The 13,431-nt window shown below is 43.9% G+C and overlaps 1 protein-coding gene across 6 annotated transcripts in view; it reads right to left on the reverse strand.

The window, feature by feature from the left end:
- Positions 1 to 3,126: 3,126 nt before the first annotated feature.
- Positions 3,127 to 13,431, reverse strand: part of WDFY3 (WD repeat and FYVE domain containing 3) — a 173,113-nt gene continuing 162,808 nt past the window's right edge. For all 6 annotated transcript variants that reach the window (XM_071555657.1, XM_071555655.1, XM_071555658.1 and 3 more), the window contains 8 exons: positions 13,271 to 13,429; positions 12,139 to 12,318; positions 10,964 to 11,146; positions 10,273 to 10,369; positions 8,947 to 9,276; positions 8,158 to 8,269; positions 7,543 to 7,740; positions 3,127 to 6,870 (listed from right to left, as the gene is read on the reverse strand). In XM_071555657.1, coding sequence (XP_071411758.1) covers positions 6,750 to 6,870; positions 7,543 to 7,740; positions 8,158 to 8,269; positions 8,947 to 9,276; positions 10,273 to 10,369; positions 10,964 to 11,146; positions 12,139 to 12,318; positions 13,271 to 13,429 — 1,380 coding nt within the window. In that variant the 3' untranslated portion in view covers positions 3,127 to 6,749. The remainder of the gene's footprint in view (positions 6,871 to 7,542; positions 7,741 to 8,157; positions 8,270 to 8,946; positions 9,277 to 10,272; positions 10,370 to 10,963; positions 11,147 to 12,138; positions 12,319 to 13,270; positions 13,430 to 13,431) is intronic.

A 13,431-nucleotide genomic window follows, 5' to 3' on the forward strand; every position in this document is an offset into this window, starting at 1 on the left:
CACTTAGATACATGCACATGTCCCGTGGTGGTATCGTAATCACTGCTCAGATGGGTGATTTTAGGAGCTTGGGTGTCAGGAAACCTGCCAGGCAGCTCTGCCGTCACAGCAGCTGGGAAAGGGCTCCCGGGTTACTCTGCAGTTGGAGCATTTGTCCCGTAACGAGTGTCCCCATGACCTGTGCTTTGTCTGCAGGAGAGGAGCAGAGAGCTGAATCCCAACAGCTCCGTGGTGGTTCCCTACCCAGCTTCGTGAAGATGGTCTGTGGAAAGCAGCCAAGCTTTAGGAGCAGCAGCCCTTGCTGTCACATGGGGTGCTCACAGCACCTGGCCAGGGCTGGAAGCTCCTCCCAGAGCTTGTGCCAACACCCCCCTTCCTGCAGGTTACCTGCACGGGGGTCCCTGTTGGTGGCACAGTGTTTTCCTCACTGCTGTTGGGCAAGAGCCTTCCTACGCCTCCCCATACCTCGGTGTTTATAGTGGACTTTTCCCCAGAGTTGTCTCTGCGCTCGCCCAGCTCTGCCCAGCAAAGCAAAGCAGGCGGCACAGGCTGGAACTGGGCAAGGAGCAGCCCCTCCTCCCCGGGGGGAGGTGCTGGTGAATCACCCAAAGGCCCAGCTGGACTGAGGCTACACCAGGCTCTCAGCAGCCTGTTTCACCCTTTACTTATTTAACTTGGTCATTACATTTTTTGGTCATTTCCCTCCATGACTTCACAGCTTTCCCTACACGTTCCCTCTTTAAAAAAGCCACGGCCCTTGGCACGCTCTTAAGCAAACATGACTGTATTTAGATTAATCTGCAGCCACATTCAAGTTTTGGTCCCATTTATTGCCCTTTTTGGGGGCCAGCCACACTCCCTATGCAATGTCACTCAACTCCCTCAGGAACAGGCAGGATTTGGCTCCCAGCACATCAGTCCTGTGTCTGTGCTTGCCTACCCCATCCTCCTCTCTGCATGGTGTGGCACACTCACCTCACTGCTGAACCAAATCCCACTGCCACCAATTCTTTGAATTAAACACATACACATCATTTACAGCTCCCACTGAGCCTGGAAAGCAGCTCCAGACCTCATCTTTCTGAATTGTCAGTTACTGCAACTGTCACAAGAGACAATTTGGTCATAGCAAATTGCCCACAAATTGGGTTTTAGCTGCTAAGTGGAACGCCTGGCCTTGGGTGGTGCTTCTGCCTGGTGGGAGCTGTGGTAGGGCAGAGTTAATGGCTGGTGCTCTTGCTGTGAGCTGCTCTGTCACTCCCCCACTGCCTTGTTTCACTCCAAAACTGGCTGCTGGCCCAGCTGATGCCTGCTGGGATTCTGCAGTTCCAACACCGACATTAGAGCTGCCACAAACTCACAAGGCACCATTCTTCCTTCTCCCAGACCCAGGTTTAGTGCAGGGAGTTCCCAAAAAGTGATGGCTTTCCTTTTGTCTGGACAGAAAGGAGCCAAATGAACTCTCCCAACACCTGATTTGCAACAGGGACTCCAAGCTGCACTGTCTCAACATCAACACTGAAGACTGTGCTCTATGGGGCAGGGTGGGACTGCACTTGTCCATCAGGACTGTGGCCCCTGCCCTAGGCTTGTTCCTGGCACCTCAGTCTGCACCATGCCTGGGGGATGCCAGAGCTTCCCACATTTATGCCACTCACTCAGCCTCTGACTTCACAACCTGTCTGGAAAACAAGAAGGGCCATTTTTTTCTTGTTTTTTCATCAAGACAGGCTGTCAAGAGGCCTGTGGAAGGGAGTTTTTGAACATGCCACAGGCTGGCAGAGGTGGAGAGGAGGAGGTGCAGAGGTCCCCACTGGGGTGCAGAAGATGAGGGCCACAAAACCACCCTATGACGCTGGATCACCTTCCCACAGCTGAGCTGTGCCTTCCATCACATCACAAGCCATGCAGACGAGGCACTGCCGTGCCCTCTGCTGGCAGGATGTGACACTGACGGCAAGTTCTGTGTCATTCAAAAGGCTGCACCAAGTTAACCCCACGTTAAGTGCCCTAACACAGCACAGCCCAAAGAAGGGGCCAGATCATTGTTTTCTCAGGGAAAACGAGGCCGAAATACTGCATATAGCAAACGATCCAGCTGCACAGACCAGCCTGGAGCTTCTGTTAGTAGGGTGTATCTCCCCCAAAACAGTGGGAGGCAATGCCAGACCTGTCACCTTGTGCTCAGTGTGGTTACCTGGCTCTAAATGCTTGGGTGAGGTTCATCCATGACCTGCTCCGTGGCCACAGAACGCTGGGCTGCTGCTGCCAAGTGTCTTCAGCAACGCTGAGAATCAGGCATCCCCCCAGAACTGTTAGACAGAAAGCATTTTTTTCAGTGTATGAAAAGACTTCAAATGTGGAAATGCCTTGATCCTACGAAAAGGGGCCATTACCAATCCTATATAACCAAGGCAGGGCTCAGGAAGGGCCACCAAAGTGGTGTCTATAACTACTGCTGGAGAGCACATTGAAGTGTAATTTAACATCCCCAAAAGTTCACAGAAGGAGTTCATGTGAAACACAGTACACACAGTTGAGTTCATTGGTAGGAGTTCCTTCTCTTTTATATTCAAAGAAATCACTTGCTGTAACATTCCAAGAATGCACTGTTGGTTCTGGTGCCCATCAACTGAGGAACATGGCAGCCCCAAACTCACCAAAGTCTGGCTTTTAGCTGGAGAAAAACAGGAAACCTCACATTCTTTAGCATTACCATCTTAGAAAAGGTATAAAAATGGACTAAAGAATGAGTAAAATATTTCAACATTTGGGGATCTTGGGTTGTTTCTCACTCAGGAAGGTTAAGTTCTACTCTAGTAGTCATTATCTCCTTGAGAAAGACAATTTAAATTGGATTTTGATACCATCTCCATGTCCTTATCTCAGCATGACTTAAATAATTATTCTCTCTCTGCTTTCTCTATATTGGCACAGCCTAATTTTCTACACACTGTCAAATTCTTCTGAATTCAGATTCTACAGTGACAATTATAAAGCAAAAAAAAAACAAAACTAAGAGACATCATTTCATGCTGCATCATCATGGATGGCCATACTCACATTCAGGAAGCAAAACCGTAACAGAAATTTACTCCTCCTGAAGATACAGAAACATGTTACTCATTAGTTACCACTCTGGTGTTAAAAATGTTTATTCAGCTGCAAATGTTGCATCTTTCCAACAAATGCAAAACAGCTTTTTGGTGGTAAATAGCAGGTATTTATTTGAAATGAAAAAAAATACTTCAGTACCTGAACTATTGCATTTAATCATGTATTGTTGTAATTGTGTTACTCTACCTTTTTGCATTGGAGACAAATATACAATGAACATTCAGATATCACAGATTGCACACTAGATAGTAAATCGTCAGGCCTTTTACGTAACCACCAAAAAACAGATATTGGATTCTGCAATATAGTACAAAATTCCACACTCCAGTCTTAGCCAGTTATCTTCAATTTACTCCTGATGCTGTACAAATAAATGGCCATTTAACTAGGGCTTACAAGTTAATAACAGGACAAAAAAAATATACATTGCACTGACACAAAAAGTCAGCTGTGTTAATAGTCATGCAACAAGTAACCAAACTTGCTGAAATTAAAAATACTTTCTAAAAACAGTTTTAACTGCATAAGTATTTTATACACAGTTCATTTACTGGAACAAAAGGAGTCTTTAAATGATACAAAGCAAATATAAGTTTCTACCAATTTTATACATAAGAAAGTGCAAAATAACTTATCTAAAGTGTTTTGCTGTTGAACTGATGAATGTTGGCTGGAGGCAGCCAACCCCCTCTCAAAAGCATGACATTACAGTTGCACACTACATACGAATGTTAAAGAGTACATGGATAAGTCTACTACAAAGAACAAGGCAGGAGAAGACGTGTGAGGTACTTGCAGAGAATACAAGTCTACTAATGTTAGTGTACATGAGTATATTTTTGCTGAACAGATTTTTACATGGAAAACAAAGCAAGTATTTGCATTAGAAGCTCGAATGAAATGGAAATAAACCCACTCCCAAGTACACAACAGCAGCCCACAGCACCAGCTGCCAGAGGAAACACGAGCAGGTGTGTTTTTCCCCTCCACCTCCAACAAGCAAGAACGTGGTTTTTGGAACAGCACAACTGAAGAATTAGGTCAGAGGGCTGTGCTGGTTTGGTTGCAAAATGTAAACTGGGACTAACCTCTACACTACAGAATTTGTAAAGAACAACAAATCTTTTAGTGTTACAGGTGCCAAACATCAAAGGTGTAGAACAACACCCGTGCTGGACGCAGCCGACCAGCCCTGCACTGCTGTCCTCATGCCCCTGCATTAGTAGCACTACACCCAACTGCTTGTTTAGTGTTAGGTTGTATCAGTGTTACTGTCATAACACTGCTTTTATTAGCATTTAATTATGTGGCTGTACAAGTTCCAGTCCACAGAAAACATGACTTCCTTAAATTTGGGTTTGATTTGAAATCTGGAGGCAAGGGGAGGAAAAACTCTGTGGACTCAAAGGCATTTTAAGAGTTGTTAAAACAGCCTTTTGTTCAAACAGAAAACATTAAGGCCACTAGCCTGTCTTCTGAACTATGCTGGTTTTGCATCATTTTGGGAAGGGTGAAGGCAACGTTGGAGAGAACAGCTGGACATGAAAATTCCAGTGCTCTGCACATGCTTACCAAGGACCTCTTCCTGTTTTTAGGATCAAATCTGTAGGGCAGCCACACAATGTGGCTACTTGACCACACTCTTTGGATCCAAAATTTGGGTCAGCTAAGCTCAACAAACCTGCATTTACTCAACAGTGTGCAAGGGTTCTAGACAAGCCTTTCTGTTAATTTGGGGACCTAGTATACATACCAGAACAGGAATATATATCATTTTACAGACCAGCACATACATAAGAAACAAACAAGTATCAAAATACATATTTAACCTTCAGTGCATAAACATGTGATACCAGGGTAAATAGTAAGTGGTCAGAATTAACAAATTATTCACCGCTAAAAGTTCAAATCAAGAGAAGACAGGTGTGCCCCACAGTGCCAAGGACCTTCTTGGAAGGAGCTCACACCAACACAGAGGGCCTGGCACATCTGATGACAGAGCTGGTTTTCACTGTTTGCCGTCCCAGGGCCAGAGTCCACCCAAATCATTCCAAGTGAAGGATAATCCCATCATAGTGAGTGATGACACTGAAGGACTAGTAGGGCAAACATGGGGCCACCTGTCTTCTATTGGTCTGGGTCAAATCCTTACCGCTATTTAAAAGAATCCATTGTGAATATACCTAGATCTAGATCAGTCTGTCACTCATTTACAAAATATATACACATATGTTAAAAACCAAAACCAAACTAAAGACCAGCCTGCCCACTGCCCTCCCTCTCCGCCCTCACCCAACCAAAAACCCACTGGCAAGACCTCATGCAGAAATTAAGTCCATGGGCCTATCCAATGCATGTGTTCCAATCCCAGTGGATATCAGTGTCTCTACTTCATCCCACATGTAGTGCAAAATAAATGACATAGTAGTAAAAAAATACTGCAATTGAATTCATATTGGAACTTAAAAACCATAATGGAAACCTACTGCTGTCCTCAGGTTGATGCCATGTGCTCAAAAGCAAAGAGCTCTGAGAAGCACTTCTGACATCACTGAATATCACCCTGTTTCAGAGCAATGCCTATTGTTCCAAAAGGGTTTTTTTGCAAACAAGTTACAGGACAACAGCGGTTAAATTTTATGCACAAGGAATTCATTCTGTACCTATCTGCAAGACAAATGCCATTGACTAAAGAAGGTAAAAGCTGGTTCTTGCACTGCATGAATCAGCTGCTAATGAACAATAAGTAATTAATAAAACTGCAGCTCTGACATATGTATAAAAGAGGCCTTATTAAATATGAACAACACTGAGGTGGTAAATAGTTTGGTATAAAATGCAACACAAGTATACAATTTAGTTCCTGGTTATCTTACAGCTAGAATAAAATACTCCCAAGTTCCCATTCTCAAAAATGTTTTCTTTTGAAAAAATTCATGTAATTCTATGGATAGCCTCACTTAAATTAAGATACTGTGGGCAACTGAAAGAACAAACATGCACAGACTGGATTTTTAACAGAAATACACATAATGCCTTCGAGTTTTCTGGTTTGTTTTTTTTTCTTTTTTTTTTAAACATTCGTATTTAAATTGATAGATGAGATAAAGATGCCACACAAAGTACAGTGGTTAATCTGAAGTCCCATGTAACAGGCAGTTAAGTTCATATTTAGATAAAAAGGCCGTTATATCTATTTACAATATACACAGTTGCTTGCGAAGAAGGCAGATTTACAACTATCTTCTAAAAAGCCTTCCCCTCCCCCTCCCCCCGATTAAGATGACTAGCTCTACAAAAACAAGACAAGAAGGGGTGTTTAGGATAAGTGAGGATTTTCTTCATAGCCACGTCACATAGGTTTTAGGGGTTGACAGTTCTGTTGGATTTGCAGTTAGTAATCATGTCTTCTGGGCCTTGCTCTTCACTTCATCTTGCCGTCACAGCCTTGTTTACCTTCTGTCAACACAAACCCATTCAATGATCCCTTTTTACTTTTAGTGCTTAAAACGCAGTATAAATGTAAGTGTAAACAGACAATATTCTAATCCCTTCCCATCACTGCACGATACTCTCACTAGTCCTTGGAGTGACGGCAGGGCTGGATGAGGTGTCCCTTTGCCAGGACCCCATCAATTCCTGGGCCCCTCCTCTGAACCTCGCTCGTGCTGCAGGTTGTAGAAGCAGTTCTGGCACACTCTGACAGGTGAGGAAATCTTCAGCCGCTTGATTTCAGACTGAAACCTGCTGCACCTGTACAGAAAGAAAACAAGCACTGCTGAACACAGGTCCTCTCTGTTTCTATCTATTTTCTATCCAGCTGTGGAAATTATCATCATGACTTCAAACACCAGAAAACTGTTCAAACTTATCTTGACATGGAGATGCAATGCAGTGTGGCAGAAGCAGAATGTAACTCATATGATCGCCACAGAATCAGTGCAGTGACTCTACATGACAGCTTAAAACCCAGCTGTTTTTCCAGTTTAGACTTGAAGTAAAGCTACAGAGATGAAACTAGAAATACCATCTCTGATGCACTGAACCAGAGAGGAGACTTCCACTTCAGTTTGTGGATAAGAGGAGCTCACACACAGCCTCCATGGCATAGATTTTCCTGTCTGAGGCTGCCTGCTAGTGGCTCCTAACCCCTGAGATTAGCTCAGTTGGTTAAACTTGGTTGTAATGATGCCAAGGTCTTGGGTTCAATTCCCTGTACGGGCCATTGACTTAAGAGTTGGACTCGATGATCCTTGTGGGTCCCCTCCAACTCAGAATAGTCTGTGATTGTTTGATTCCTGCACACTGTTAAGGTTCATAATGGAAACCTCAATCTTTAACCAGAGTTCTGTAGCATGCAACAGCTTTGCCCAGCCTGAAATTCTACATGGAAAAGAGTCCAAAGAGAGCTGCTGGCTGGCTTACTTCTGGCAGAAGAGCTGTCCGCAGTTCCTGCAGTGGTGCCGCCGCTCGGTGAGCGAGAAGCGGACAGTGCAGCCCGAGCAGCTGTCCCCGCCCTCGTCCTTCACCCAGTGGTCAGCTGCAGAGCGACCCGGCTGGTCGCTCACGGACCAGCTGAACACCCTGCCCCGGCCGTCCCCAATCAGAATCCTGCTGTGGTCCCTGCAAGGAAACAGCAACACCATTCCTGCAACAACTCTGGCACAGCAACGTGCAGACACCAATGACATCAGAGAATGTAGCAAGTACAACTACTGGCATTAACTAATGTGCCAATTAGCCTGGTCTGGCTGAGAAAGAGAGCTACAACACTCTGTGCAACATAAAGCAGCTGAATAAGTCTACTTATTTCAGTGTTTTTGTCTCAAACCTTCAAGAAGGCTGCCCCAAACAGAAGCACCACAAAACAGCATTATTCAAAGAACTATAGCTGCTTGGTACCACGTGATCCCTGTACGGGCTGTTCAGCTAAGAGCTGGACTCGATGATCTCCATGGGTCCCTTCAAACTCAGATTCTGACACTTCCTGCTGACAACATCCAATAAAACATTTTAAGCAACTGCTTGTGAGCTACTCACTTGGAGATGCCGAGTGCAGTGATTTCTGCTGGATGTGCGTTGTCTTTGCGGTCAAATGCCGTGTGCATAGTTAGTTTGCTTCTAAACACCAACTGGCGCTCCCATCTGTATCCTAGAAATGAGCAGGAAGCAGGAGAGGATAAAGTAAATTTGCTGGTTCTCATTTTTGTTCCCTCCTCCCCCAACATACTTATATTGTGTGAGTTTGTAGAAAGAAAAAATGTCTCCCCCAAGATCACTCTCTATGGCTCAAGTTTCACTCGGGGAAAACAGTTTTCAACTGCTCCCCAATGCATGTATGTAAGGAGAGGATATAAAATAAGGCACAAAGCCTCCAATTTCTCTGAGTCCAGTTTGAAGCTGCATACACATACACAGTGAAGCCCTGTGCCAAAGCCTGACAGGACTGGGATAGCTTAATTTTTATTATTTTTTAGTTATTTATTTTAACTATTTTACTGTATTTTTAAAGTCAAGACTTAGATTTCCAAGTGCCATTAATGCTCTTTATAAAAGTTCATGTGATGCTGCATTTTGGGTATGTGACTACAACAGTTTTGATGACATTCCAGTGCTTTGGCTGCTGTTCAGTACCACTTTGCAGAGTGTCAAGGTTTTCTCTCCTTTCCCACACTGCACCCCAGCTCCTGTCAGGAGTTTGGAGGTGTGCAGTAAGCTGGGAGGGGGCACAAGCTGGAGAGCTGACTCAAAACCAGCCAAAGGGATATTCCACACAGTATAACGTTGCACTTGGAAATAAAATGGAGGAGCGTGGCCCATTTCTTTTACCTGGTTTAAGCTTGCTGTAGTGTCGTGCTTCAGCGTAGCTGGGGTGTGGGTGGTTAACCTGAGCATGGGGATGCATTTTTGCTTGTCCCTCAGAATAATTCACAAAGATAAAACCATCTTTCTCATCCAAGCTGAGCTGGTCTGACCATCGCCGGGAGTCATCAGAGCCGCTATCTGCTGACCACGCAGCTGCTGCTCTGTTGGATGATGACCTCGGCCTGTGGCTGGTGCTGCTTGGCTGACTCTGGCTCTCCTGTAGTTTTGTGTCCTGGCCTATGCATGGATCATCTGCCTCGGAGTCACTGCTGTCCTCTTCGTGGGCTTCCTGCCCTGGATTCACACAACAGGAGAGAAGATGTTGACAGCAAGGCTGCTTATTGCCTGAGCTTCTGCCTTATGCTGCTACTGCACTGCCTACAGCCCAAGGGGTACCACCACTGCCTGATGAGAGGGGAACTGCCTGCAGGCATCCCAAAGCCTTTGCAAAGATTCAGCTCCTGACAGGAATCACACTATTCATCCCTTTTGCACTGATCTGCCAGAAAACAACATTCCTTAGCTGAAGCTGTTTTCTATGACTGTCTGTCTGAGGTAGCCTGTGATAGAAACAATGAGCAAAAACCTCCAAAGTGTTCTAGCTGGCAAAACCTTTCAGCAAAACTTAAACAAGTAAGCACACTCAGGTATGCTCAAACTCTGCTTGACTGAAAAATATGATGCAGATTTGGTAATAACAGGATTTGTTAATACAAAAAGCTAATACCAAATACACGTTGTGACATGGAAAAAAAAAAGTTGCATTCATATAATAATTACTAGTGAGTATCATGAGATCCAGATCCAAATCCAGATCATTTCTTCAATGTGAAGAGGGCAAGAGGAAGGTGAGATGGCTATCAGAAACAATCATCAAGCATGGACTAAAATCTTTCAACAGGGAAAAATGATATCATTTCTTGTCTAAACAGCATGCTGTTCCATCAGGAGAATTTAACTCTGCTCTTATTTTACAATTCCATTTCAGACTAAAAGAATATCTAGCTTTGGACAATGGGCTCACCCATAGCAGAAACAACCACAGAGAAAAGTTCCACCTTCACAGAAAATAAAGCTATGATGGCCAAGATTTTCTTCTACTCTCAGCAATAGGAAACCACCTTAAACAAGGTGGTGAACAAAGAATTCTGGTGGCTCTACTTATTTTGCCCCACTGGATGTCTCCTCTCTTTTGAGACAAAATCTCCACCATCCATTCTGCGCTGTTATAACCACAGGATTTCACCTACTTATAGTGAAGGTCAGATAAAAGGCAAATACAAAACATACCTATTTGTGCTTCCTGACAATCCTCTTGCATTTCCAGCATCTCTACAGGCTCTGGAGCTGGTGTTTCTGGTACTTGCAAAAACTCCATCCGCCAGAACTGGAGGGACAAGCAAAGTGGCACTTACTGAACTCATCGTTCTTCTGAGCTACTTCTAGGGTTCAAATGGCTTAGTAGAACTGTGCATTGCACTGGTAGCATGTGAGGCAGGTCACATACCCCTGATTTTGGGGACTAGGTGCTGTAAAAGGATATCTGTGTTCACGCCTGAAGCCACTCCACCAGCAGACTTGGGTTATGGCAGACCCAGGGCTGCACACAGAAGTACTGAAAATTGCATTAGACTTGCACTGATCAGAGATGACACTAAGTTTCTCTTTTCTTACTAGGCAACAGATTGAATTATCTCGAGGTGTACAAAACAAAAATGATGAAAAAAACTACAACCCCCAGGCACATAAGCTAGTGACCAAAACAGCAGGAAGGAAAATGTACGCTGCTGACAACTGCTAGCTACCACATCCCAGTGAGTGCCTTGAAAAGGAGAAAGAACTGTTCAGGTGACACACCCAAGTACAGCAGGACTGCTTTTGGTCCTGGCCAGGACACTGCATTGGACAGACAAGGCTTCTTAAACACTGCTACTACTAAGGCATACACTTGATTTCCCAAGCAGTGATTCCTGGTACTCACCCGGACAACTCCGTCGGAATGCCCCGTCACGATGACGTTCTGGGTGTCCCACTCGTTCATCTCGGACACAAAGCAGCACATGATTTGCTGGCTTCGGCCAGTGAAGGTGTTGACACTTGCAGTAGGGCTGCCATTAATGCTCCACACGTGGATATAAGTGCCAGCACACGACACAATGTCTCCCTGCAAAGACAAACACCTCTGTACTTCAATACAAGTTGCAGGTGTTTGTCAACAAAAACATAACCCAGGTTCAACTGTAAGCTAAGTTCAGCCATCAAGGCTGGCAATTCTCAAGAAGTTTTAGTCAAGATGAATTCAGTCACGAAAAGAAACCTTTAGGATTACATGCTTAGTAGCAACCTATTTGCTGTATTTACAGGGTACAATGAGTTGACCAATTCCTCCACTTTTCATAGCATAACAATCCAACAGCACATTTTCAGTACTTTCCCTTCTCAGTTTCGAAAGACTCTGCTCATGTTGACACCTCTCTTTTCCACAGACATGTACCACCTTAAGTTTCCCTTGCTTCCTTATTGGGAACAGTCCAAACTAGTGCAGAGGGGGAACAGGAATCACAGTCTAAACACTAGAACCAGGCTACTAACAGCTAATAAACTGTGCCTCTTGCTACCCCCTCCATTCAGTACAGCCCTGTTTTGTCTTAATGTCAACCACTACACCTGCTCCAGTTGATACAGGGTCCACCCAGCCCTGATGACCATGCATGGGAGCTGGATAAATGGTGACCTGTAACTAACAGGATGACCAGGGAGACAAGTTTTTTCCACTACAACTGGCTCTGGAGTTTCACCCAAAAGGTATCTTCTGCTTCCTTTAGATTAAGCTGAAGAGAAGTCAACCAAGGTCACATATCCAAACCTTTGCCTAGCTCCTGTAGCAGGTTTGACAACCCCCTCTGAACATCACACTAGCTGTGCTGCTTCCAGCATTGTTAATAATCTCTTCTGAGCTCAAGCGACTCTGCAGGAAATAAACGGCTCTGGACAGAAGACACAAATTGTTCTCTAAACCAATTAATAAAGTTTTCTGATGATGTATACAAGTTTTGCCAAGTTAACAGCAGAACCCCGTTTGTTCTCTGGTTTAAAAATTTCCAACTCTTGCTACTGTTCCTCCATGGAATTGAATGAATGGCTTTTGGTTCTCACCGTTAATTCATTTATACAGAGGGCTGAAACTGGAGCCCTGTGACCTCGGAGCTGTGTTAGAAAGGACAGTTTATTCAAATCCCAGATGATGCAGGTGCGATCCCGTGATCCACTCACAATTATGTGATAAGCCAGTGATGCTGTTAAGCATGTGACAGTGTCAGTATGACCCAGTAATGCCTGAAAAACACAAGTCAGGAGGAACAAGCTGAAATTAGGAGAGAGCACAAAAACTGCACATTAAACCCTCTTATCTGAAAGATTCAGATAACGTAACATGAATATTCTGTCAGAAGATGCAGCTGCCTTACAAGCATTCAGTTGGTGACTATTTTTATAATTGAAAATGATAGACTAGTAATTATTTTCCATTTATAAAGTACTTTGACAAAACAAAATGTCAAGGGTCTAATGCTACAGAGCCTTCCACTGAAGAAAACCCCATTCTGCAGCAGTAGCCTCTTTATAGGGTTAGAATGTGTTCCAGGCTGCTCCTGAAATTACATTATGAAAATAGAAACCAATGTCTCCTTTATAAACTTCTATTGACATTTAAGGGAAGATAAAAGAGACAAGAAAGAGTTGCAACCAAAAAGGCAAAGTCAGTTGGAAGAAGGAGAAAAATACAAGTTCTGTTTGTGTTAGGCCCTACTTTCACATTTTAGGCTTAACTGCAGCTTACTCAGTCACAGATCACTGGCTAAATCACAGTAAATGGTCTCCAGTACACTGCCCTGAAATTTAAGCTACAGTGTTTTACCTTGCACCTTTCTGAAGTAAAACACTTTGGAGACACAGCTTTGTACAGCTGTCCGATACTGGACAAGGGGAGTTATTAAATAATTCTCTAAATTTTTTTTCTTAAGTTTGGGTGAAAGTTTTTCTCTAAAAAAAAGTCCTGCTGTTAAGACACCAACAGGAACAGCAACACTTTACAACCTAGCTACCTATAACAATGATACGCAGCTGCCAGAATATTTTGATTTAGTTGGAGTTGGGGTTTTTTTGTTTGTTTGTGATTTTGGTTGTGTTTGTTTTTCTTTAGTAAACACACAAAACTTACTCTGCACTTAGCTGCAACTTTGATCTAGTCACATTAATTTACATAAAAGGCATTTTTACTCCATTTTACCTGTTTCAGTGTGAGGGCTTTCGCTTTCTCTTTGGAGACACCCATTTCCCACACACACACTGCTGTGCTTGTTCCTCCAGTGATAACAAGTTTGGGGTTGGGGCAAATGGCACACAGTATCTGACCCCACTCTGACAAACATTCATAAACAATCACTGCCT

Source organism: Pithys albifrons, chromosome 5 (genome assembly GCF_047495875.1).
Source record: "Pithys albifrons albifrons isolate INPA30051 chromosome 5, PitAlb_v1, whole genome shotgun sequence".
NCBI lineage: Eukaryota > Metazoa > Chordata > Aves > Passeriformes > Thamnophilidae > Pithys > Pithys albifrons.